Here is a 25,319-nt window from a genome sequence, read left to right as displayed (position 1 = left end):
GACTTACTTCCTCTGTATATAGGTTATTTTCTTCAGTATACAATAAGTCAACTCATGTTGGTCAACAAAATTAATATTTTTATTAACTTACTGACAGACACAATAATTATATATAGTTTTCTGATGATTTATAGAACTAGTTTTATGCTTTTTTAATTCCCACCTTAGTTATACATTTGTGGTATATGTATAAATATAAACACACTACAAATGACATTATATATAGATCTTGCGTGGTTTCTGTGATAAGCCAGAAGTTGACTGACAGGGTAAGAATAATGGGACAAAGAGGACAAGATATAGGGTGCAAAACTGGAACCAGTAGAGCAAGACAAAAAATGATTAAAAGGACTAAGTCAACCAAGAAGTAGCTGGTAGAGAAGCAAATTTTAGAAGCTATCATAAACAGGGAAGACGCAAATGAGACTTAAGGATTTTCTAGGCATATATTCATGAAAGTGATCAACCACCTCAGTTTATAAGACGACAATAAGAAGGAGAGTTTTGGCCTGGAATTAGGCAGGGATCAAATCTTGAAGCCAGCAAAAACTGGACCTGTGAGAAATAATCATTCAGAAAACACAATCATTTTCAAAGACTCTAGAACATATGTATGTATATGTATATTATATGTATATATACACACATTGAAAATAAAATGATTTCTAAAACATGTATAATTCAATCAAGAATCTAATTCCAACTTTGCCAAACAGATATCACATTTAAAAACTGCTCCAAAACAAAATTTTATTTCTATAGTCAATTCTTAAAAATATAAGTTGATATGGTATAGCAATGGTAGATGTAATCTAGATAAGTGAGATTTGCATGTTGTTATACCAGTTCAGATTCTGAGACAAAGCTGAATATTTATAATTTGCCTATCTGTGTGTATTCTTTAAGTTCTTATATAGTTTTAAAAAATCTTGACTTTTAATAATTTAGGCTCTAGGTATGTGAAAAACAATCCATATGTGGTATTTAAACAAAAACTGAATTTTCTTTTCACAACCAATAAGGACATTAAATCTGTCTGCAACAAAGAGTTTACCTTCTTGTCTATGACAGCCATTTTTTCATTTGTCACAGGATTTGAAATAAGAAAACATCATATGCCCCGGTTTAGTTGTCCTAACTTTTGTTTTAAATGTTGTCTATAGTTATCAACTATAAGCTAAGTTATCAAAATGTAAAAGTGCACAAGTACTTTAAGAAGCCCCAACACGCAATCTGTAGCTAAAGATTTTTTATACTTTGCTAAAATCTGCTTTGCATTCCAAATGTCTGGTAAACAAGGTAGAGAGAAGGAGAGGGGGAGGGGGAGGGGGAGAGGGAGAGGGAGGGGGAAGAGGGAGAGGGAGAGGGAGAGGGAGAGGGAGAAGAGAGAGAGAGAGAGCGCGAGCGCGTGAGCTAGCTTGCCCTCACGCTCATTATGAAGGTAAGATACAGCTGCTGCCCCAGGGCAGCTGTCTGATCAATAGAATTCTCTTTAATCATGTGATTGTTGGCAAGAGTTGACCAGTGGTAAAGGCAGACAGCCTTCTGTTTAAATGTACCTTTAGTGGTTTCATCAAAGAATTCTCCTTATGTGCTAGGATGTTTGACCACCCCCAAGATTAATTTTTTAAAATCACATATAGTTACTTTGACAACAATTGAATAAACTAGACAACTTCTAAGAGATTAATACCACATCATCTACCAGTCAAAATATAATGTAACCCCCTTGATAAAAGTTTTAGGGGACATGACCAGTATCTTACTTAAAAGCTATCTTTTTTTCTTACTGGGTCAAAAGTGCACACAGCAATGTCTCAGGGTACATGATCCATCCTACAGTGTACATAAATATCAAAAGTGAGGCATTTCATAACTGGGTTCTACCATACTTATTATCTTTAATTTCACCAAACACTATATACTTTTAGTGTATATGTGTATTATTTGTTAATAACTCTAACTTTTGTAACTAAAGTGATGTAGAAGTATGGTATAATAGAAAATACATTTGTAATCAGAAAGCAGATGTTGTCTGGTTTCAAACCCTGGCTTAGTTACTAACTACATAATAGAAGGCTTTCCTTAGCCTTAATTTCTTTATCTATAACAAGGGAATCCTAACACTTGTCTACCTACCTCAAGGAGCTGTTGTGAGGAAAGTGTTATGAAAAGTGCTACATAAATGTGAACTATTTCTCTGTTCCTAAGTATGAACAAAGAAAATATATCTAATAACACAATATACTTATATAGCACCTTTATTTCCAAAGTATTACCCATATATAATTGTCTTATTTTTGTAATGTGGAGAAAGCCAGATTCAGAGTCAGGGAGTACTGGATTCAAGTAACACCCATGATACATACGGTTAAGTGGCTTTGGGCAAGTCATTTAATGTCTAGTGCGCTAGGCAACTTTCTAACACTTTAAGATGAAGAGCAGGAGCTGATCTATTATTGGTTAAGGGAGTTTCTTTAACATGAGTTCTTTACACCAATGAACTCGTGGGTCTAGTTCTATAATCCTGCTGTCCCCAATCCCTTCTCCAGACCAGAAAACCTCTATAACATGTCTATTAAAAAGTAGACAGGTCCTTAAAAATTAGAATGGAGCAACTGGAAGCTAGTGACTTTATGAGAAATCAAGACACTGTAAAACAAATCTAAAAGAATGAAAAAACAGAAAACAATGTGAAATACCTCAATGGAAAAACAACCGACCTGGAAAACAGATCCAGGAGAGAGAATTTAAAAATTATTGGACTATCTGAAAGCCATGATCAAAAAAAGAGCCTAGACATCATCTTTCAAGAAATTATCAAGGAAAACTGCTCTGATATTTTAGAACCAGAGGGCAAAACAGAAATGGAAAGAATCCACCGATCACCTCCTGAAAGAGATCCCCAAAGGCAAACTAGGAATATTATAGCCAAATTCCAGAGTTCCCAGGTCAAGGAGAAAATATTGCAAGCAGCCAGAAAGAAACAATTTAAGTATTGTGGAAACACAATCAGGGTAACACAAGATTTAGCAGCTTCTACATTAAGGGACCAGTGGGCATGGAATATAATATTCCAGAGGGCAAAAGAGATAGATTACAACCAAGAATCACTACACAGCAAAATTGAGTATAAACCTTCAGGGGAAAAAAATGGTCATTAAGTAAAGTAGGGACTTTCAAGCATTGTTGATGAAAAGACCAGAGCTGAATAGAAAATCTGACTTTCAGATACAAGACTCAAATGAAATATGAAGAGGTAAACAAGAAAGAGAAATCATGAGAGACTTATTAAGGTTGAACTGTTTACATTCCTGCACAGAAAGGTGATATTTGTAACTAATGAGACTTTTGTCAGTATTACGGTAGTTGGAGGGAAAAAATTATATGGAAAAAAATATATATATATATAGACAAACAGAGGGCACAGAGTGAGCTGAAGATGAAGGGGTGATATATGGAAAATAAAATTAAGGGGTGAGAGAGGATTATACTGGGAGAAGGAGAAAGGGAGTAGTAGAATGGGGGTAAATTATCTCATGTGAAACAGACAAGAAAAGGCTTTTATGATGGAGGGGAAATATGGAAAGGTGAGAGGAAATAAGTGAATCTTATTCTCATAGAATTTGGCTTAAGGAGGGAATAACATACACACACTCAATTGGGTATGGAAGGGGACAAAAGAGCAGGGGGATGATAGAGGGAAGGGCAGATTGGGGGAGGGGTAATCAGAAGTAAACACTTCTGAGGAGGGACAGGGTCAAAAGAAAGAACAGAATAAATGGGAGGCGAGATAGGATGAAGGGAAATATACTTAGTTTTTCACAACATGACTGCTAGGGAAGTGTTCCGCATGACTACACATGTATAACCTGTATCAAGTTGCTTGCCTTTTCAATGAGGTTGGGTGGGGAGGGAAGAAGGGAGAAAATTTTGAACCCAAAGTTTTAAAAACACATGTTAAAAAAATTGTTTTCACGTGCAACTGGGAAATAAGAAATACAGGAAATGGAGTATAGAAATCTATCCTGCCCTACAGGAAAATAGAAGGGGAAGGGGATAAGAGAATGGGGGGGGGAAGAGATAGAGACAGCAGATTAGGGGAAGGGGTATACAGAATGCATGCCATCTTGGAGTGGGGCAAGGGATAGATGGAAAGAAAATTTTGAACTCAAAATCTTGTGAAAGTGAATGTTGAAAACTAAAAATAAATACATTTTTAAAAAATGGAGGAAGTAATAAAACTCAATTTGACAATGATTAAAAAAAAAGTAGACAGGATAAATATTTACAAGAAGCCTTAAATCATTATGAGTAGAATGGGAAGAGAAAGCTCTGAAGCTGAGATCAGGTTTTTTAATTTAACTTATAGAACCAAGGATGAAGATTAGGCTCACTTATAATTCTCCAAAGAAAAGGCAAATTTGAACTTCATCTGATTTTTTGAGCTGTTAAAAATTTTCCTCTAAAATATGTACTTTATATAATAAAATACTTATTTACAAGGACTTTGGTATATAGTTTGATTTGCATTTAACCTTCTCTACATAGTCAATTTTATTTTCTCCCACAAGAAGAGTGAGCTGGTAAGCAGAAATAAGCAGTATAGCTCTGTCATGCACTCTTTATTTTTCTCATATAGAGTAAAAAGTGTCTAAGAGGAATCAAAAAATGAAAAGAAAGCTTAAACAGCTTTAAGCAAACAGAAGGTTATGCATACCTTTATGTTTAGGAAATAGGAGAGGAACCACTGATTGCCTCATGTCTTATTCATCACATGATGACAGATAATGGCTTGTAGTTCTGACTCTGGCACTGATGTTGGTGTCTATATTTGCTCTATTTTAGTTTAACTTAGGTAGAGAACAAGGGTACTTCCAAAAGGCTGGGAGTAAGAAATCTAGGTCTTATTTTAAGCAAACTAAGATTTGGCACAATGGACAGGCAGCTGGACCTGGAGAAAGAAGTTCGAACGTGACCTCAGATATTAACTGTGTAACTCTTGACAAGTGACTTAACCTGCTTTTGCCTCAATTTTTTCATCTGTAAAATGGGGATAATAATAGTCCCTACTTCCCAGGGTTGTCATGAGGATAAAACAAGATGCTATATATGCTTCACAAACTTAAAAAGTTATATATACACCAGTTATTATTACTACTACTAAGAATAAACATCAGAAAATATGAATGTATCAGAAAATAATCTTAATTTTGTTACTTCAATTTCACTATACCAATAACTTTAATTCTATTAGTCACATAAACTCCAAACTTATATATTTGCACAATGCTACTGCTTCTTCATTATTAACATTGAGTCCTAATGTAGATCTTCTCCTTTTATCCCAGTGAGAAATACAATCATGTTTAAAATGTGAACTATAATGCTATACAGAAAAAAATTAACAAGACACAGTAAAATACGGTATTTGCTTCACTCAAAAGGCAACATGGTGCAACTACGTGCTACACTTGGAATAAGGCAATCTGGAAATCCTAGCTCTACCGCTCCTTAGGCACATGATCTTGATGTTCCCCTAGATCAGGGGCTCTTAAGCAGAGATCCATGAACTAGTTAAAAAAAAAATTTTGATAACTGCACTTCAATATAATTTTCTTTGTAATCTACATTTTATTTTATGCATTTAAAAACATTATTCTGAAAAGGGGTCCATAAACTTCATCAGACTGCTAAATGGGTCCATGACACCAAAAAGGTTAATAACCTCTTGCCTTGGACGATTCCCTAAAATTTAAGGCTCTTTCTTTAAGTAAGCCTTGAACAATCTTCCAATATTAGACAGAGTTATATTTAGGATACATTTTAGTTCACTGTACCACGCTGTGGTCAAGAACTTGACTCACAGAAAAAGTCCCTCAGGCCTTCCTTTATTTATTTTATACATATTATAAGTTTCCTTGCCCGTAGTACAATGGAAAGAGGAAATTAGATAGAGGCTACAGGATACTAACAGTGGCTAATTTACTGATAGTATCAAGAAGTGACATAAGACAAAAATAAGACAAAGAACCATAAAAAGCAGACAAAAGCATGAAATGTGCATTGGAGGCCACATATTTTGATAGTCCCTGAGAGGATACTGCTAGAGCATAATAAAGGAGTTTCACAGTAATGACTTTTGGGCATGAAGCAAGGGTAAAATGACAGAATCTCAGAGTTGGAAGGGCCCTCAAAAGGCACTTAGTCCAACCCCATCTTGAGTAAGAATTCACTCCACCACATGTGACAAGTGGTCAACCAGACTAAAGATCTCTATAAACAGGGAGCTCTCATTGACTCTTTAGACTCCAGTTTTGGACCACCTTTAATTGTTAAGAAGTTTTTATTTATGTTGAAGCAACAATCCACAACGTATATAATCAGGCATGTGAAACTAAAAAGTGATTTTATTAAATCTATACATTGAATGTCAGTGCTAGAAGAAACCCTGGAAATCACCTAGTATAATGCCCCTCATTTTATAGATGAAGAAATTCAGGCCCAGAGAGAAGTAATTTATCCAAGTTCATACAGATAGTTTTCCAATTCCTAGTCCAGGGCTTTTTTTTTTTAACCTGCTTACAACCTAATCTCTTCTAAAGCAAACACATTTTTCATACTTTGGCTAATGTGGTATCCATAAGAGAATACAATGTTCTAGATGTGGTCTAACCAAGAGAGAGTACAGTAGAACAATTATTAAGTAATGTTTAATGTTTGGTCAGTCTTTACTAATTTGAATGTACTAGAGACCTGATTATAGAGGAAAATATAACTTACCTCTAGCCAGAATTTTCCCAAAGTGTAATTTCAGACAAATACAGCACCCTAGAAATACATATCTAGAAAGCATATAGATGATTGTCTCCAAAAGGCATACAGAAAATTAGCTATACCACAAGATAACTTTTCCCTAAATAACTTTAAAAAGATCAAAGACAAAAAGAAAGCATGCCACTGTCTATTCCTTCTATAATATAAGCTCAGTTGCTAATGGTGAAGCTTGTCTATCCATGTGTAGATAATTTCACAAAATTACTTGCATTAGTAAAAAAAACCCTTTTTTGGTCATTTCAATCATTTTCCCATGAATTAGAGAGGAGTTCTTATCCAAAAACTTTTTTTGCAATCATGGACCCCCTTGGCAGTCTAGTGAAGCCTATGGACCCTTTCTCAGAATAATATTTGTAAATGCCTGAAATAAAAGACACAGGATTACAAATGAAACAAAAGGTCAGTGAAAGTAAAAACTTTTTTTTCCTCACTCAGTTTCACAGACCTTCAGGTTAAGAGCCTCTGAATTATAGCATAACTTCAGTAATGCCCATTTCTTATGGGTCAATGGGCAATCTAGATCATCAGAAAAGAAAATGAAATAAATGAAGACATTCAAAAGAGGAAAGCAGCTATAGAATAAAAATAAAATACATTCGAAGTCTGCTCAATTAAACTCCATGTAAGTCATTTGTATTTCCATTCTTGTCTATTGTCACTGAATATGAAATAACATCATGCAGAAATACAAAGAGAAAAATTTTTCTTACAAAGCATATTATAAAATTCTAATGATTTTCCTTCTCTTTGTTTTTCTAATATTCAGCTGTCCCTAGAAAATGGACAGAGGAATCTTTTAAGCTGGTATTTCACCTACTGAAGAGGAATTGTTGGTATATGATGCTCTCTTATTATAAACAAATACAAGAAACCTTGGATATTTGAGTTTTAACATTAACAGATATCCATATCACTCTGAAGGAAACTCTTGTTCACTTCAAAAGTGGCCAGATTCCTAAGGAATTTTGGTTACAAGTACTATGGCTTTAAAATAACTTAATTTAGAGAAAGCCATTTTAAGAGTTTTAGATGGCTGAACATTCTTTTGTGATCTTTTGATAGCTCAAAGAAAGTAATTCAAAGAATTATGCCATTTTTTAAAGATACACAGCTAGTAAGAGTATGCTACACCTAGAGACCATCTCTTCTGACTCATAGTCCAGGGTCTTTTCTATTCTTCTATACTGTCTACCCTTGCCTTCAAAGTGTCACCTAAGAATGATAAATTGAACAACACAGAGCCAAAAAGTATTAATTTGATTTCATTACTATCAACATAACTCTTCTTTGGAATCAGAGAACATAGTTTACAAATCTTGGCACTGTTAATTAGTAGATGTATTTACTTAAGTTATTATCACCTGACCTTCAATTTCATCTGTAAACGATCTCGTCTTCTAGTTCTAAACTTCTAGGAGTCTATGATACCACAAACAAAACTTATCTTAGAAGGGGCTTTAAGGAGAAGAAAAGCAACATAGCATACTGGGAAAAGTCAGAAGAACTGAGGCTTTGCTTTGCTACTAATAAGCTTGGGCCAGTTACTCAGCGTTCTTGACCTCAATTACCTCATCTGTAAAATAAGCATATTTCCAGACAACCTCAAAGGGTTGTTTTAGAGATCAAATGAGGACACATACAAACTTTTGAGCTTTCTGAAGGTGTTATTAAGTTGATTCAAATGGAAGAAAAAGCATTCCCAGTATTTGCACCTTTTTCTTTTGGCCATATAATTCAATGGTGAACAATTCAAGGAAAAATGAAAAGAAAGATGCAGGCTGAGTGATGGTTGCTTAACAAGTAAAGCTAGGAGCAGTTGTGTATTTCATTCCTGTAGGTTTAGGATCACAAACAGCTACTTAAATTTACCATTATTATCTGCTTAAAAATTACATTTAAAAATCATATGATGAAAATTTTGTACCAAATAAAACAGGAATCCACCATAGTCTAAAAAACATGGAAATAGCAGGGAAGGGCCGTTAGCAAATTCATAAATCAGGATCCTATTTATAGTTCTACTAGGAGGATAATAAAGCCCATATTAAGATTCCATATCTTGATTATAGGCATGAGTAAAATAAAGTGCTGACAGATCAACTTTATGAAATGAAATGTAAAATGAATGCTTCAACTCAAAACAAGTGATTATCTCCAAGACAAGAAATACAGAGAAGCAGCTAGGTGGCACCGTGGATAGAGCACTGACGCTGGCTGCAGTCAGAAGGACCTGAGTTCAAATATGACCCCAGACACTTGACACTTACTAGCTATGGCAAGTCATTTAACCCTGATTGCCTCACCAAAAAACAAAACAAAACAAATCAGAAATATAGAACCAACTTACTAATTGTTCTTCCTTGCTAAAGACCAGCACTTGCTCTTTAAATAAGATTTGGAAATTAGTAATCTTATCCTATACGTAATTCTAAGTATACAAATTTTAGATTAAGGCCCAAGGATGGCTCCATATGACTCTCTTCCTCAATGTTTACAGGCATTTTTCTTGCTCATTCCCAGGTTCCTAGTTGTACTGCAAATGGCAGAGATTGCTAGAAATCTGAATGATAAGATGCTACTAGATCTAGTAATAAACACAAATAATTTTACCAAGTTTTTATTCTTTATCCATGTCTTTCAAATGTAATTAAGGTGAGGGTTAATTGTAAATTGACAACATGTGATAAAAATTCTTAGGAAAAATTTAAGTGATAAGGCTGAAGGACATGTTAAAAATAACATGTCAAAAAACCACATAGATCTACATAAAATCGGGGAAGGAGGGTCATAAATCTTTCCATTTTAATTTGTTTTACAATTATTTATGGCATGTAACTAATATTAAACTAAAAAATTCAATTTTCAGTAAGGCATTTAATTATTTAAAACACCAAAACAAAAAAAATCAACTCCCTGAAAGGCAGTTATTAAACTACAGAGATTTAACCTTAAAGTATCAGCTACAAAGCAAGCAACCAGAATATTGTGCAGTATCCGAAGCTTTATCTGATATAAGCTACACACGCAAATCTAATTTATTTACTAACCCCTGGTATGCTTTTAACTATTATTAAAAATTAAAATAACATGCTATAGAAAAAATAAAGCAAACTGATGTTTCCAACTATTTTGCATGATAAATTTTCATGGAATCCACAGAGAGTAACAAGTTTTCTGTCTTGTTTTGTTTTTAGTAATAAAACAGCTTTAGAAAACAGCAGGAATAATATTTGAATGCTGACAACAACAGATAGAATGTTTGGATCAACACCTACCGATTTTTTCCTACTGTTTTCCAGATCTTTGAGTTCATTCTCGATTTTTGTGATTAATTCCCTGAGTTCATCAAGATTAGTGCAAATAAGCTAAAATAAAACACAAAAACATAGCTTGATAACATGTAATATAAAACACCTAAAATGTGGTAACAAAAGATGTCTTAACATACATTGAAACTACAATTAATGTTTTAAAAATAATAAGCAAAAAGGAAAAACCCAGCTATTAATTTCTGTAAAACTTCCCATTAGTTTATAATTTATGAACTGCATTATAACTGGGAAAGCTAAAATTTTAATATTAGTGGCTATATTCTGCATATCCCCACCTGTTAGAGTTTGCTTTCCAGTCCAAGGTTCTTTCTTAACAAGTTTTCAGCCTCAAATGACAGATCTGGAAACCTGCCCTAGTTTTCACAGTTTTATCAACCACCATTAAAAAATATTGCATCAGACAGTCTTTTAGTAAGTGAATAAATGCTGTAACGAATATATAGCTGTTCAAGTTAAACCTTTGTTTTGGTAGCTACACAAATTAGCAAGACCTAGTTACAGTAGTCAAGGCTTAGAGAATAAAGACCTATACTACATGGCAGTTATTCAAACAAGAAAACGAAAGAAGTAGACCTTTTTACACAATTTACTGTAGAGTTGAAGAGAAAGGACCTCTAAATAGTATATTGTTTTCCTGATTTCCTTTCAGAGCTTTTTGATAGGTCCTCTACATAATGATAGCAAATAAGTAAAATAATTTGTCCTAATTAACATCCCCAAATTAGCTTTTTATTCCCAAAGCTACACACTTTTATATTAGTTCTAACTGGTATAAACTATAAAAGCTTTATGAAGGTAGCTGTCAAAAATACAAAAAAAAAAAAAGATTAGCAATTCAATGGAATTTTTTCCCTTTGGAAATTATACTCTGAAGACCATTTCAATGTATTTCACATCAGTTTTTTCCCTTAAGTATTTAAATTTATCGTAAAAAAATTATCTCTAACTAAAACAATTTGATTATTTCTATTACAAATTGCAATCAAATACTGCAGAAGAGGAATCTATGTTCTTGTGGCAATGTTAACTACAAAGTGGTATTGGATAGAACCTTATTCTTTTCTAATACCTTTCTATTTATCTTAAGGAAGCTAATTCATCCTTTATTTCTATAACCTCTATCCCATTACAATAATCTTAAATCATTCCTTAATTCTTATGTAAGAAAATTAAGATGTGTCCCCAAAGGCCCATCATATTTTAAGAAAAATATTTTAAGTTGAAAAAATAATTATTACCATGGCTTTCAACTTTAGAAAGGGGGGAAAAAAGGGATCTACTATCCTTTATTAAAGTAAGACATTATTATTGTTGTGAAGATTACTTGTAAAAGATTTAACCTACACAATTACAAATTTTTAGGACTGATACATAATATCAAACCTAAAACTTAAGGAATTTTCAGGTTAGAATACATCATGCATTAGAAAATGACACCTAGAGTAACACTGAAGCTCAGATTTAGTAATAAGCTATATTTTCAGATGAAAGAGCAAAAGCATAATAAGAATTGAAAATGTACAGTATGGAGAACTTGGCACGAAATGTTGATGGTCCTGGGGAGAAGGCTGAATTCATTATCTGACCATTTAAGTAAGCACTTAGAGGAAAATGTTCCATATAATTCAAAATAGCAAGTTGTGCATACCACAGATAATACATAGCTGTTAAAGGAAAACTGCTGCCATGTGTGTATAAGAAAGGAAAAGTAAAATGTTAAATGGTGACTAAACTTTTAGTAGGTTAAAAACTACTGTTCTAGAATAATATGATACTTCTAGCTCATTTCAATACAACTTGTCTACAAATGATGCTTCTTTTTAAAAACAAGTTTCCCTTTATGGAGCAGATGGAAGAGATTCTGACACTTTAATATGCTGTATTGAAGACAATATAATTCTACAAAAAGCACCATTGTTATTCTTAAACTCCACTTTCTTCTCTTATTTGACTTAAAATTTGAAAAACAAAACCCTGAAAAAATTTTACCAATTAAATGAAAAAGAAAACTTTTGAATAGCTCAAACTGTACTCTGGCTACTCTACTAACACTCTGAAAAAACACTTCTGGTTAAACCAAATCAAGGATGCAGTAAAAGTTTCATAACATACTGGGGTCTTCTCTCAAGCTGTTACTCACTGCACTTTGGCCTAATGACTCATTCCCTGGAGAACGTTCCTTTGGATAATCCATTGCTAAATAAATGATTGACTGAATAAGTAAATAAATGAAAGAAGCAGAATGGGTAAGTCCCTACAGTAAAGGGCTATTAGCAGAAGTGGAACTGAGCTGTAGGGAATTAAACATTCCCTAATTTCAAGTCTGTAGGAATACATGAGCTATATCATTCTCTACTTTGACAATACTGTTAAAATTAAAATTATACACAAGGTTGTTGAATAAAAAATTCACTTTTGTATATTGATAAGACTTTAGTATAAGCCAAATTACAGTTAAATATAAAAAAGACAAATAAAGCAATGTAACACTGCTTAAAAACTACCAAAATTTTATATTACATTTATACTGAAGTTATTTGAATATTATTTGAACTACAATAATAAAGATATACTTATCACATTAAAACTTAAAAGTGACAGGCTACCACATTAATAAAATTACATGTTTTCTCCCAAAATACTATGTGAGAAATTAAAATAACTTTAAGGGAAAAAAAGATGATAATAATATTCAATTAAAAATTCTGCTGGAAGTAAAAAATATCACTTTGAAGTATATCATAACTTTTTCCAAAATGGCACAATCATGAACAGAACACAATCAAGTGAAACAATTTTATTTCAGGTCTGACTTGCAGTATACTCAATGTAACTATGCTCACCATGCCTTAATTCCTCTGGGAGGAAAACAAAAACAGTAGAATGTTAATCTTGCAGAATTGTTACATGAATTAATGAATAAAAGTTCGCATTTGCAAAACCCTGTACAAAATAAACGGCTTGTAGATAGGCCCTCCTAATAGCCCTTGGAACAAATCACACCCTTTGCACAAAGTCTAGCATATAGCACATTAAATTTTAAGTCTACTGGAAGTACAGGTACAATCTTCAATACTGTTTAAAAAATCAGCTTATTTTGTTAACTGATTTTCAAAATTCTAAATATGGAATTCTCAATGGTTTTTTTTAACTGTTAGTAAATCCAATTTGTACTGTTTCTTCTTTTAAAAAGCATTAACCATTAAAAAAACCAGACTTGAAAATCAGAAAACAATGTGCTGAGGTAGCTTTTCTAAAGATGTCAAGTGGTTTTTCACTGAAGATGGGCAGATGTGTACAGTTAACTGTGACACTCTGACCACAGTATAGGTAGCAACTGATCTTCGCATTACACTTAAATGAAACACACACCATGTGGCAAATTCATGGTTACACTTAAGAGTCTCATTTCTCATTTGGCCTTTCTCAAGGTCACAAGCACTGTTCCTATAAGAAAAAGAAGAGCTGAATGTATTTGTGTAAAAAGTATATTTGAATGTCATTTATGTAGGCCTGTAATGCCCTCAAATCACAATTGCTTATATTCCTGTCTGCCCTAATGCTGTGCCTAGTTCAGAACTATATTCTTATGTGTAATTCAGAGCGGGCTACGCCCACTATCCAAAGAGGTTGAGGAAATGGGGAACCCTAACGGATGTGGGAGAGGGACTGGCTGTACTGTAAGGGCCTTATCTCAACACTGGGCCCGAAGTGAAAAACACACATATACACACGTGTATGTATACATGTATATATACCCACAGGGCTCCTTGGTATTGGGAGGATTGTCCCTGGAATTGATTCAAAACATTCTGGGGGGGTCAGTTCTCCTGATGTGCTCTTTGTGTCCTTTGATCACTTCACTTGACCTGACTGCCAAGTGGCCATGTTTCACTTTGAACAAGATGTAAAAAAGAGGTAAAACTCATTTAACCTGAATCAAGTATCATATTAATGTTTTATGTTAATACAAATGAAAGCTGAGTGTGGTGGTGTATGCTGTAATCACTGCTACTAGAAGAACTTGTTGAGGCTGTTCAATCTCTTCAGTTCTGAGCTGCAGTGGGTTATGCTGGCAGGTGTCTGTACTAAGTTTGGCATTAGTATGGTGCCCCCAGGCTGTATAAGGAGAGGCAAACTGCCCCAGCTGGAAAGAGCACAGGTCAAAACTCTAATTCCAGTAAGTTGTGGGGCTGGGCCTGAGTTGCCCCTACAGTTCCAGCCTGGGTGAGATGGGGAGACAGACAGACAGACACACACACACACACACACACACACACACACACACACACACACACACACACACACACACACACACACAATCACTCTCTCTAAGGTGGAGAGATACCATGGAAAGGTAAGGCCTGTGAGATTTTGAGTGAAGCAAGCAAGGGCTGACAAGAGAGCAAAATCTCATAAAGAAAATACTGTCATAGTGGCTGATGACAAAAAGCGTAAGTGCCAATCCACCAGTAAATTTTATCCTCCTGATCATTACCAAGATCAGTAGTAATTACTCCCTGATAACCACCTGCCATTAGGACACCCACCATGGGACTGTTTGTCATAAAGGTTCTGCTCTCATTGCATCTCACTGGAAGAAACAAAAGGAGAAGTGGGGGTGAAGTTTAAAGGGAGCAGATTGTTCCATCTTCCTTTATTTAGTCGTCTTTTTATTACCACTTCAGGGCTTCAGACAAAACAAGTTGAAATACTCCCAATAAGGTTTCTCCCTGTCCAACAAGCCCTAAATTGGCCCAGTCTCCTTACACTAATAGTCGTTGTTTTTAAATCATAGAATTTTGGAGTTTCAAGTGCTTAAGGGATTATTTAATTCAATTGTGCCATTTTATAAATTGGGCAAACTGAAGCACAAAGAGATTAAATGACTTAACATCACACGGTTATTAGAAGAACTGAGAACAGAACGCTTGACTGCCAATCTAGTGTTCTTTTCTCCACACTGCTTCTTCATATTGGGGTGAGGGTGGGGATTTCAAATAATAATTCCCCAACTATTTCTGAAGAGCAAAATTTTAACACCAATTTTCCATTTAATAAAAATTATGTGCTTACATAATCTCTTCATGGGGATTTAAATGGTATGCCTAAGTAATTTTTTAAGTTTCTTAGTAAATTACTAATCCATTTGAAGCAAATAAACTCTCCTGTAACTGGTCACTTTACTTTCAAGTAAAAATCATAATGCCCACAGCACAAATACAAATCATTTATGATGTATATTTTACATACGTATACATACATATTTATATATCTCTCCCCAAATCTTAATATAATGAACCTTTTTTATTTTAACCTTTAAAAGCAACCCAATTTGAAAATTATCTTAAACTAAGACTATATATTAAGTTTAGACTGGGAAAACAAAGAACTAGTGTTTATTAAAAGGGGCTGCTAGTTACCATACTGACTTGGATTTAAATTACAGGTAAGAAAGATGACTGCATGATGGGAGATAAAACACAATAGTGTCTTATGCTTAAATTTTATGCCAAAGTGGTAGAATGTGTGCAAAGAAGAGCACTGAGAAGACTTTATACCTGTAACTACTATTATTACACAATGAGAGACAATCAAGATCATTTAATAAAAAAAAAAATTCCGAAAAACCTGGCAATATGTTAAAAAAAAATTCTACCCGAATAAGATTGGGAAATAAAATATGCCATTGCTTTTCAGTGTGTATGTGGGGGTGGGATAGGGAGGAGGGCCGGGCCAGTGGCAATTGTGGTTAAGTGACTTGCCCAGGGTCACACAGCTTTAGTAAACATCTAAGACTGGATTGAACTCAGGTCCTCGTGACTCTAGAATTGGTGTTCTATCCACTGTGCCTCTGCCAGTGCCTTTTAACTAATAAACCACAAAAAGTTCCACTTAAAAGTTTAAGAAATTATAAATATTCAAACCTTTACCAATCATTTTGGCAGAACATTATCACTGTTCATATATAGATAAGATCACTGGCACAATGTGAAATATCTTCTGTCTGAATTACAACTTTATTTCTGAATATTATGTTTCATGTGCACACCTGCTTTTAAGTTGTACTTATATTAGGAACTATTTACACATGATAAGTTATTCTATACAAAATACTGTTAAGATTTTTAATATTACTACTTAAAAACACATTAAACACAAAAGAATATTTGAAATTCTAGCAGAAATATTTGAATATGCCTACAATGGTATGAAAAAATTCGAGACTTGTTTATTAAATGAGAGACTCATTTTATTAAAAATCATAGGCTACAATTTCTTGGAGTTCACCAACTTCATGAGATAAAACTATAAAAAGAAAAATTCTATTTTGAAAGCTTGAAGCAAAGTTATAACATTTACCTGAAACTCTGGTACAGTAGGTGACTTTGTGACAGCTTTCCTCTTCTTTGTGATTGCTTTTTTAGATATGGATTTTTTTCCTTGTAAGATTAAAAGAGAAAAGCTTCATAATGATATTTATTACACTTCATAAATAAAAGCCAAGTTACATAGAGCCTTCAGAATTAAATTATAATAGATGGATGTGGTTAAGTCAAATGAAAACGAGGGCTCAAAATCAAACTAGGTGAAAGCTATTAAATTACAACTATCTGTAGAACAAGTATATTAACAATGTTATGTAATGAACACAGCTATTATCATCTTCATATGTATTTGTATAATGTAAGATTTTACTGTAACAAACTTGGAAAAAATATACTTTGCCATTGTTAAGGATAGTTGAAAAAAGTCACACATAACCTAAAATATTAATATAAAAGAAAAATTAAACTTACCTGTGACACTGAATTTCTGCAGTTAGTTTCTGGTATAGATCTATTTTTACATTGGAATTTAGGTCTCTGGTTAGCATAATATGAATTCCCACAGTAGTTTTCATCTACTACTATTAACACAAATCTAATCCCATTATCTAGCTTAAGGGTAGTGTGATTGGTAGCAGGCAACGCAATGTCTTTTAGAAAGTAAATACCTTCAAAGTACATAGTTGTGCAATGAGAATGTGAGGGAAAATCTGACTCAAAACTAAAGGAAACCACTTCATATCTGAAAACTAGTTATTAAAATTTGTAGTTTAAGCTAACAAAAAATTATATTCAGCATTTTACAAACAAACTCTATTTTAAATATGAAACACCATTTGGTACACCAGTCTATTCATCTGAATCATCAAATTTTTAAAAATCACCAAACATATGGAGAGCACACCCTATGTGTAAGGCTTCATGACAGTGCCACCAGTGAAAATACAAAACATCGTCCCTGCCCTTCAGAAACTTACAATATTGGTTTTTTGTTAAGGGTCTGGATCTATGGCTTCATCAGTGTGGAATCTCCTGATCCAGATGGCTAACTCCTCTGTATTTTGTAGTCTTGAGAGTTGCCTGGGACATTGGGATATTACGTGACTAGCCTACCATAAATTTAGTATGAGCCAGAGTCAAAACTTAAAGTGAGGTCTTCCTGGCTTTAAAGTTGTCTTTCTAAACACTTTATCATGCTGCCTCTCATTACAAAGAAAAATTCATTAAAATATTTCTAAGTTCAATTTTACAGCAAAAAATGAAAACATACCCTCCCATCCCTTTCATGATATAATAAACTTGTCTCTTTCTTTTCTTGGAGTGGGGGGAAAAATCACAAGTCTGCATAATGCTTCCATACAAGCCCTGATGTATAATCTGGTGCTTTCTTAAAATTTTAAAACATAAGATATTTAATTCAATTTCACATTTATATTCTATCACGTGCAAAGAGCTACCTGTAAAGGCTATTAAATGAACATGACATAATCCTTACCCCCAAGTTCTTTAAAATCTAGTAGAGGCAAATGTATATGTAAGTTCCATGAAGAGAGTTGTATAAATAAGGAACCACAGTTTTCATAGGAGGAAGAGATGACACATTGGGGACATCAAAAAAGGCTTACTGAAAGAGACAGTATATCAACTTATTTTCATATAGGCAAGATTTCAATCCTTGGAGGGTTTTTTTGAGGGGCAGGAAGCAGTGTCAGAGTGGGGGAGAAAGTCCTGGATAGAAAGAATATCATTTGTGAAATCAGGCAAGTATTGAGTATGTTCAGAGATCAAAGAATAGCTCAGCTTGAGTGAAACATAAGGGAATGTGGTAGACAACACTGGAAAAGTTAGGTTGGGATCATAATGGCTAGTATTTATGTAGCACTTTAAGGTTTGCAAAGCACTTTACAAGTTAGATCTATTTTTATACTTCTATAAACTAATTTCAAATTAATTAGTGGGAATCCATTAATTTCTTCTATAACAGGGAAGGAAGCTGTGCTGAGGAATTTGGACACAGCTCAATAGGCAATAAGGAATGACTAAAGACCTGAGAAAGGAGAGTGGCAAATTTGAGCTCAGTTTTTGGAAGATTTACCTGGTAACAGATGGACTGAACAGAGGGAAATAGGAGGAAGAAAATTAGGGAACTATTTCAATACTATGGGTGGTGGCAGTAGGAATAGATGTGAAAAATAATGCAGGTGTTGTATCAACAGGGTTCAGAATTTGATGAAGTTTTAAAAGACTGAATCAAATATCCAAACTTGGGTTAAATGGGGTACCAACCAAGTGAACTATGTATAGCACTAAACTGGGCTAAACAATATCTTTTACTTTTTTTTTTTACTCTTTCAATTGAGTACAATGTATTTACACAAGTAACCTTAATTTATACAAATATCACATTACAATATTATATTTTGTTTTAAAGTTCACCAAAATTATGCCACAAGAGTCCCAAGTTAGCCATTTCCTTTTACTAAGACTTACAGGTGCAATATACGAATTATTACAAATTCCAAATATATCTTACAATAAATGGTAGAGGATGAATATATACAGCAGACTAAATGTTCTATACTGCCCCCTTGTGGGCAATGTCTCCACCTTCAATGATACCCCACACTCTTCCCTAAAATCATCAGCATCCTATATTGCTAAAAATGATCACAGGGTCACAGATTTGGAGCTGGAAGGGATCTCAGAATTAATCTAGCTTAACTACCTAATTTTATAGACAAAGAAATTAATGTTGAGAAAAGCTGAATGACTTACCTTGGGCTCTAACATATCTTATTCAAGTCTATAATTATTATTTAGATAGAAACTATTCTGAACATACACAAAACTTCATTACTATTCTAAGGTTTAAACTTCATGTGTATGGAAAACATATCACTATGAGTTTCAGGATAGGCCTAGAGAACAGAAACCGTATCCCTTACCCTTAAACTAAAGTTGTGAGTGCTACAACAGATGAAACTCCCCAAAATCACCAGAATTCTAACAGCCAAGAACCTTCAAAAGGCCCAATCACAGAGATGACTCAATATGGAAACTGGAATCCTCCCAACATATCATAACTGCAACAGCATTCAAGTATTTTGGAATAAGAAAAATGTAACATACAAATTGAGATGTGACAGTCAAATGGAAATGAAGCGAATAAGCATTCATTAAGTAACTGCTATCTAACAGGCTCTGTGCTAAGTGCTTTACAAGTATTATCTCATTTGAATTTTGCAATAATCCTGCAAGGTAGGTACTATTATTTTCCAAATTTTACAGATGAGGAAAGTGAGGCAGACAGTGGTTAAGTAACTTTCCCTGGGTCATAAAGCTAGTAAATGTATGAGGCAGGATTTGAACTCAGGTCTTCTTGACTCCAGGCCCACCACTTTATCCATTGTGCCTCCCAGCTAGGAAAAGGTGATAGAGAGTATTTATGTATACAGATACATGTGTATACCAATATGTGTGTATATATACACATATTAAAAATGTCTAAGTGTGCACACACAAGCATATGTGCACATGTGTGCACAGATATACAGCTTTAAGCAAAACTGTGAAGTACAATGACTCATCTTCCCACCCTGCTTCCACCTTCATTCTGCCCTACAGATTCCTACTAAAAGACACCACCTTCATCTTTATTCTAACGCTCCTCTCCTCCTCTACCCCTACAATCAAAATTTCTATTTCTTCACTGCTTTGCTTTCAGCAATGTCATGAACAAAACTACTATATTATTCATTAGTGTCAAGGCCAAATGAGCACAAGTGGCAGAAAACTGCTACATACTCTATTACATCTCAGCCTCAGAGGTTGCACTGAGTACACAATCATGTGCAAAAAAAACAGTCTTGCATCAACTCTGTCTATCAGATACATTATGGGCATATTTGGGGGTAAGCCCTAACCCTTAAAATCATACCACTCTTCTGAATATCCTCTTAGTAGCTTAGTCTCACATTGCATTTTGAGATGCTTTAGACTGCTCTGCCCTTTAAACTGAACAGGCAATTAAAAAAGCTACTTACATTCCTTCTATAATATAGCACTAGAAACATTTTCTCCATTATAGCAGGTAGCACCGTCATCTACAGTACACTAAGCTAAGAGCTCTTGGGAAATCTAACTTACTTCTATCCTACCATTTACTCTATACATTGAATTCAGCTGACAGTTTTTGTTTATTCTTTCAATCTAACTCCCATACCTATGCAATCCTCTTATTTTTAACTCTTTATGCTTTAACTTTAACTCAAAGACTCCTCTCTTGCCTAGATTATTTGTTTTGCTAGACTACAAGAACTGCATCCCTCAAATTTCTCACCATCACCATCAAATTTGCTTTGTTTATTCATAGGATTTGGAGTCAGAGGACCTGGGTTCAAATCCCAGCTCTGCCACTTACTGCTATATAACCTTGGGCAAGTATTTAAGCTCTCTGGGTCTCTCTTTCCTCTCTGGCAAAAAAAGGTGTTGGGCTCAGTGACTTCTAGCTCCAAATGTATGAGCCTATGAATTCTTCATCTTGACCATGCTGGCTCCCTCCAAGACCAAGCTCTCAAGTACTATCTTAGGTGCTCTGTTTTCACAAAAGCTTAAGATCATAATCCCAAGTTTATACATCTTGGTTCCCTTAACACCATCCCCCACTTCCCATCCACACATACTAACCCATTCCTTCCACACATCATTCATAGCCTTTTACATATCTGGCATAGACCACTTCATCCTTTCAATCAACTTTTAAATTCAAGTCTTCTTTAGAACAGCAACAGATGTCTAGAATGCCATTTTCTTAGGCATCTTTTATTATTTCAAATGCTCCTAAAATTCCAATTTCTATGATCTGAGAAACTTTTTTTTTTTGCGAAGCAATGGGCTGAAGTGACATGCCCCAGGGTCACACAGCTAGTAAGTGTCAAGTGTCTGGGGCCACATTTGAACTCAAGTCCTCCTGATTCCAGGGCTGGTGCTCTACCCACTGTGCCACCTAGCTGCTCCTAATCTGAGACTTTTAAGGAGCTTTAATTAACTCTAGTAAAGCTAACTTTTTTAATGTCTTCTGAACACACTATACTCATTCCTGCTTCCATTTATTCTTGCTATCACCCACTTAACCAAATCTCCATTTAGAATCCCCCCCATACACACACACTACTTAAATTGTCCTATCTTTCACTCAGCAAATACTGGTTAAATTTAACAGATTTGTTTCCACTTACACTGATAAATATGGACATGGAACTCTCATGGACATCCTAACCTAAATACCCCTAAAATACATATGTATAATATATACATATTGGATAAGGTATATATTATACCTTACTATTCATTCCTCATTAAATAAACATTTTTATTTTATTACCTACATGAGAGGATGGAGACCAAGTATATTTCTGTACAATATCTAAAATTGTATCATACACAAGTACTTAATAAATGCTTTGGAAATTATGGATGTAGAAAGTTAGAACTATGAGCTAAAATGAATTTTTTGGATTTTTCTATAGGTATTACATTGTCTATTCTATTACTTTTTTGAGTTAAGCAATGATAATTAAGATTTGATAATATTTTGAAATAGTTGGCTAGTAATCAGGCAAATGGAGAACATATCTTCTATTTCATCAAAATCTGGTTTCAATATCTCATTGAAATATGAATTCTTTGAAGTTATGCATAAAATCTGTCAGGTTCTAACAGAGGATTCAAGAAAAGGACTTCGTGATGAGGCAGCTAGGACCTGACAGAATTTGCGCTCTTTTGGTAAAGCTTTTATGAATTCAGAGTTACCTCCACTTTTCAATGAGGCATTTGAATTGAACTAAATGAAACAGAAGCTAGATTCTCCTGACTTACAGAATTAAACAGCCGCTTATTTCAATATATAACCAAATCTTAATTATGCCTAATAATGGTAGAACAAGAATGGGACAGACAACTGAAATCTATGTTTTTTTTAAAAGGTAAACCAAAATTCATTTTAGTTGACAGTTGTAATCTTGTGCATCACTTTTTTTCTTCTATAAAGCCAGAGGTAATAAGTAGTAAAAACTAATTGGTTTGGGATTCATCCTATATTCCTTCTGCACACTTAGATAAATTGTTAACAACTAGCTAACCAGTAAATTCAACTAGTAAATAATGACCAAATAGAGAAAAGGGACCCTTGACAATATCAAAACAATAATTAATTTCTGAACTCACTTTATAAAATATTTTAGTTAAATGTTAATAATTTGGATCACAGATCTTAAGCAGTAAGAACTAAAGAGATAATCTATTTTCAATATAAATGTATATATCTTGCTTTTTTTAAAAAGCAGCAAGTTTAATTAAGTGACAGAATAAATATCATTCCATATATGAAAAGTTTTAATACATAGGACTACCTTAGAAACATATAATACAAAAGTGAATTTCATTTTTTGACTTACAGCTTCCCAAACTAGCTGACAGAACATCTTGGAAGTACAACTCTCTTGCATTTTTTCAAAACAGTACACCAGCTTACCAGATTTGTGCTTCTTGTGTTTAGCTTTCTTTTTGATGATAAATAATTTGTTCTGGATCTCAGGTTTGTAAGACTTGAATGTAAGAGAATGAAGACCTTCACGTTTTCTCTGTGAATTTTCATTTAAGCCATCTTTCAATTTCTTTTTTTTCTTTTTCTTCTTTTTTGCCCGGATTTTACTAAGTTTGAGTTTTTTATGATTCTGTAGTGAATGTTCTAATATGATATCTCTTGTAACTTTATGGCAGTTCACATCTAGATTATCACTGTGACTTCCATTTACATGTACTTGGCAAGTTTTAAGGGCATTCTCTTTTAATGGACTAGCCTCAGTTTTCACTCTGGAAGCTTCACCATATTTCTCCCTGTTTTCTATAACCCTCACTTCACCTGGGCTGAGAGGTTCCCCAAAGCCAGTAACTTCCCCTGGACTACTTGGTTTCTCTAAATTTTCTTTACAGCATCCCATTTTTTTACTTTCACAGGGCCTATGAATTTTAATTTCACAGTTATTTTTTATTTCCTTTTCCATGGTTATGCCATGATTATCCAAATGGATTTTAGCTGGGCAGCAAACAGTTTCCATACTGATCTGTTCTCTTTTGGAGGCAGAGGACAATTCTTCTCTGCTACCACACCTATGTTCTCCATTGCTTTTGCTAGCATATTCGCCCTTGAATTTCTCAAGTTTAATCCGAGGCACTCTTTGTATTTTAATAGGTGGAACTGGAAATTCAGGTGCCTGAAAGGGTCTCTGTTTGTAAATGCGTACATCTGCCCCACAAAATTGTGGGAAATGTACATAAGCATTCTCTAGGTAATCATAGCCAAGGATCACTTCCCTGCATTCGTGGATAGGTTGTCCCAGTACAGCATCTTGAACTTCTTTTTGTGTTTCATAGACAAAGTCACAGAGGCCCTTCAGCAACCAAACTTTCTGGTAAAATGGGAGTTCATGAAATGGTTTGTCCTCTAAAGGGTTAACTTCTCCAAGGACTTTAAAAAACTGAGGGCACAATCCAAGCTTCTCAGCACAGCCATCAGGATTCTCAGTCTGCCCAACAACAGTGTACCACTGCTGTACTTTCTGCCTCAGTGCTGCCTCCCAAGTTCTGTAAGGCAGAGTGGGTCTCCTATGCAAGGTAGGTCTACGATGAGGAGGACTTAACAAAGAAGTCATTATTTTTGACAAGAAAGCATTACACTGAGGCATCAGAAGACAACGCTCCAACTCATAAAAGACTATTTCAGGCAAGTTTAGAATGTGTTGGGCTAAGCAAAGGAAATGCCCTATAGCTGGAATTTCCCACATGGTCTCCATGCAAGTTGGAGCAGCCTGAGCCAGAAGTTTTCTCTCCCATTCTTCTATTTCTTTTTGACTAGCTTCTTCTGCTTCTTTTCTTTCTTGATCCCGTATCCTAAAGAAAATTTTCAAAAATTAGATTACTAGTTCTGAATAAAATAAAAGAATTCCACAAAATACAAAATTTAAAATATAAATGCTACTTAATGTCTGTTTTGGAGGGGGAAAAAAACACCCAACTACTGTTTAAGTAAAAATTCCATTCACTAGACAATATGCCCTGGTACTTTCTAAGTATGTCCACTTCCTCACTAAAACCATGAAAATGGTTGCTTAATAAAGTTAACTAGGCCAAATACTAAAAATAAATGTAAAATTCAATTTAACAAATATTTACTAAGCATCCACTATGTGGCAAGGAATCAAAGATACATCAATTGAGTGCTATTTTTTTTTTGATAAAGTTAATAGGCTGATGTCTAATGGCTCCACCAAGATATAATGATAGGCATCCTTATTAGATGGGATAGTCAGTCCCAATTTTGGACTATATTATCCACTTCTGGGATTTCTAGTCATACTCACAATACTTATTGAGGTCCCTATTCATTAACTGGGTACACTGTTGCAAAGACAAACTTTGACCCAATTTGCAAATCCAGTTGATATATGACTATTGGCAACATTTGGAATACACTTATAGCTTTGTAACTTTTGCTTATTTAAAAATGAGCAGTCAATACTGTTTTAAGAACAACTGTGAGTGAATAAGTCATTTTGACTATTATAAATACCCAAATTAACAACAAACAACATGAAAGAAGATGCTATCTGCATCCAGAGAAAGAATTGATAAATTTAAGTATTTGTGTCTAATGGTAGCCATCTCTAGGGCAGGGGAAGGAAGGTTAAAAAAAAGGGAAAAAAAGAAATGTACATGATAATTTTATCATATATTTAAAAGGAATAGCAAGTTGTACACAGTA

The 25,319-nt window shown here is 34.2% G+C and overlaps 1 protein-coding gene across 3 annotated transcripts in view; it reads right to left on the bottom strand.

Annotated features, from left to right (window-relative positions):
* Positions 1–25,319, bottom strand: part of BRD10 (bromodomain containing 10) — an 81,317-nt gene that overhangs the window by 20,999 nt on the left and 34,999 nt on the right. For 2 of the 3 annotated variants that reach the window (XM_021006281.2, XM_078152506.1), the window contains 3 exons: positions 23,031–24,448; positions 16,533–16,612; positions 10,113–10,202 (listed from right to left, as the gene is read on the bottom strand). In XM_021006281.2, coding sequence (XP_020861940.1) covers positions 10,113–10,202; positions 16,533–16,612; positions 23,031–24,448 — 1,588 coding nt within the window. The remainder of the gene's footprint in view (positions 1–10,112; positions 10,203–16,532; positions 16,613–23,030; positions 24,449–25,319) is intronic. The other variant, XM_078152505.1, reaches the window with a different exon arrangement.

This window comes from Phascolarctos cinereus, unplaced genomic scaffold (genome assembly GCF_003287225.1).
Source record: "Phascolarctos cinereus isolate Bilbo 61053 unplaced genomic scaffold, phaCin_HiC Scaffold_4;HRSCAF=312, whole genome shotgun sequence".
Lineage (NCBI taxonomy): Eukaryota > Metazoa > Chordata > Mammalia > Diprotodontia > Phascolarctidae > Phascolarctos > Phascolarctos cinereus.
The sequence above is the reverse complement of the archived record's forward strand: the minus strand, read 5'-3'. Positions and strand labels throughout refer to the sequence as shown.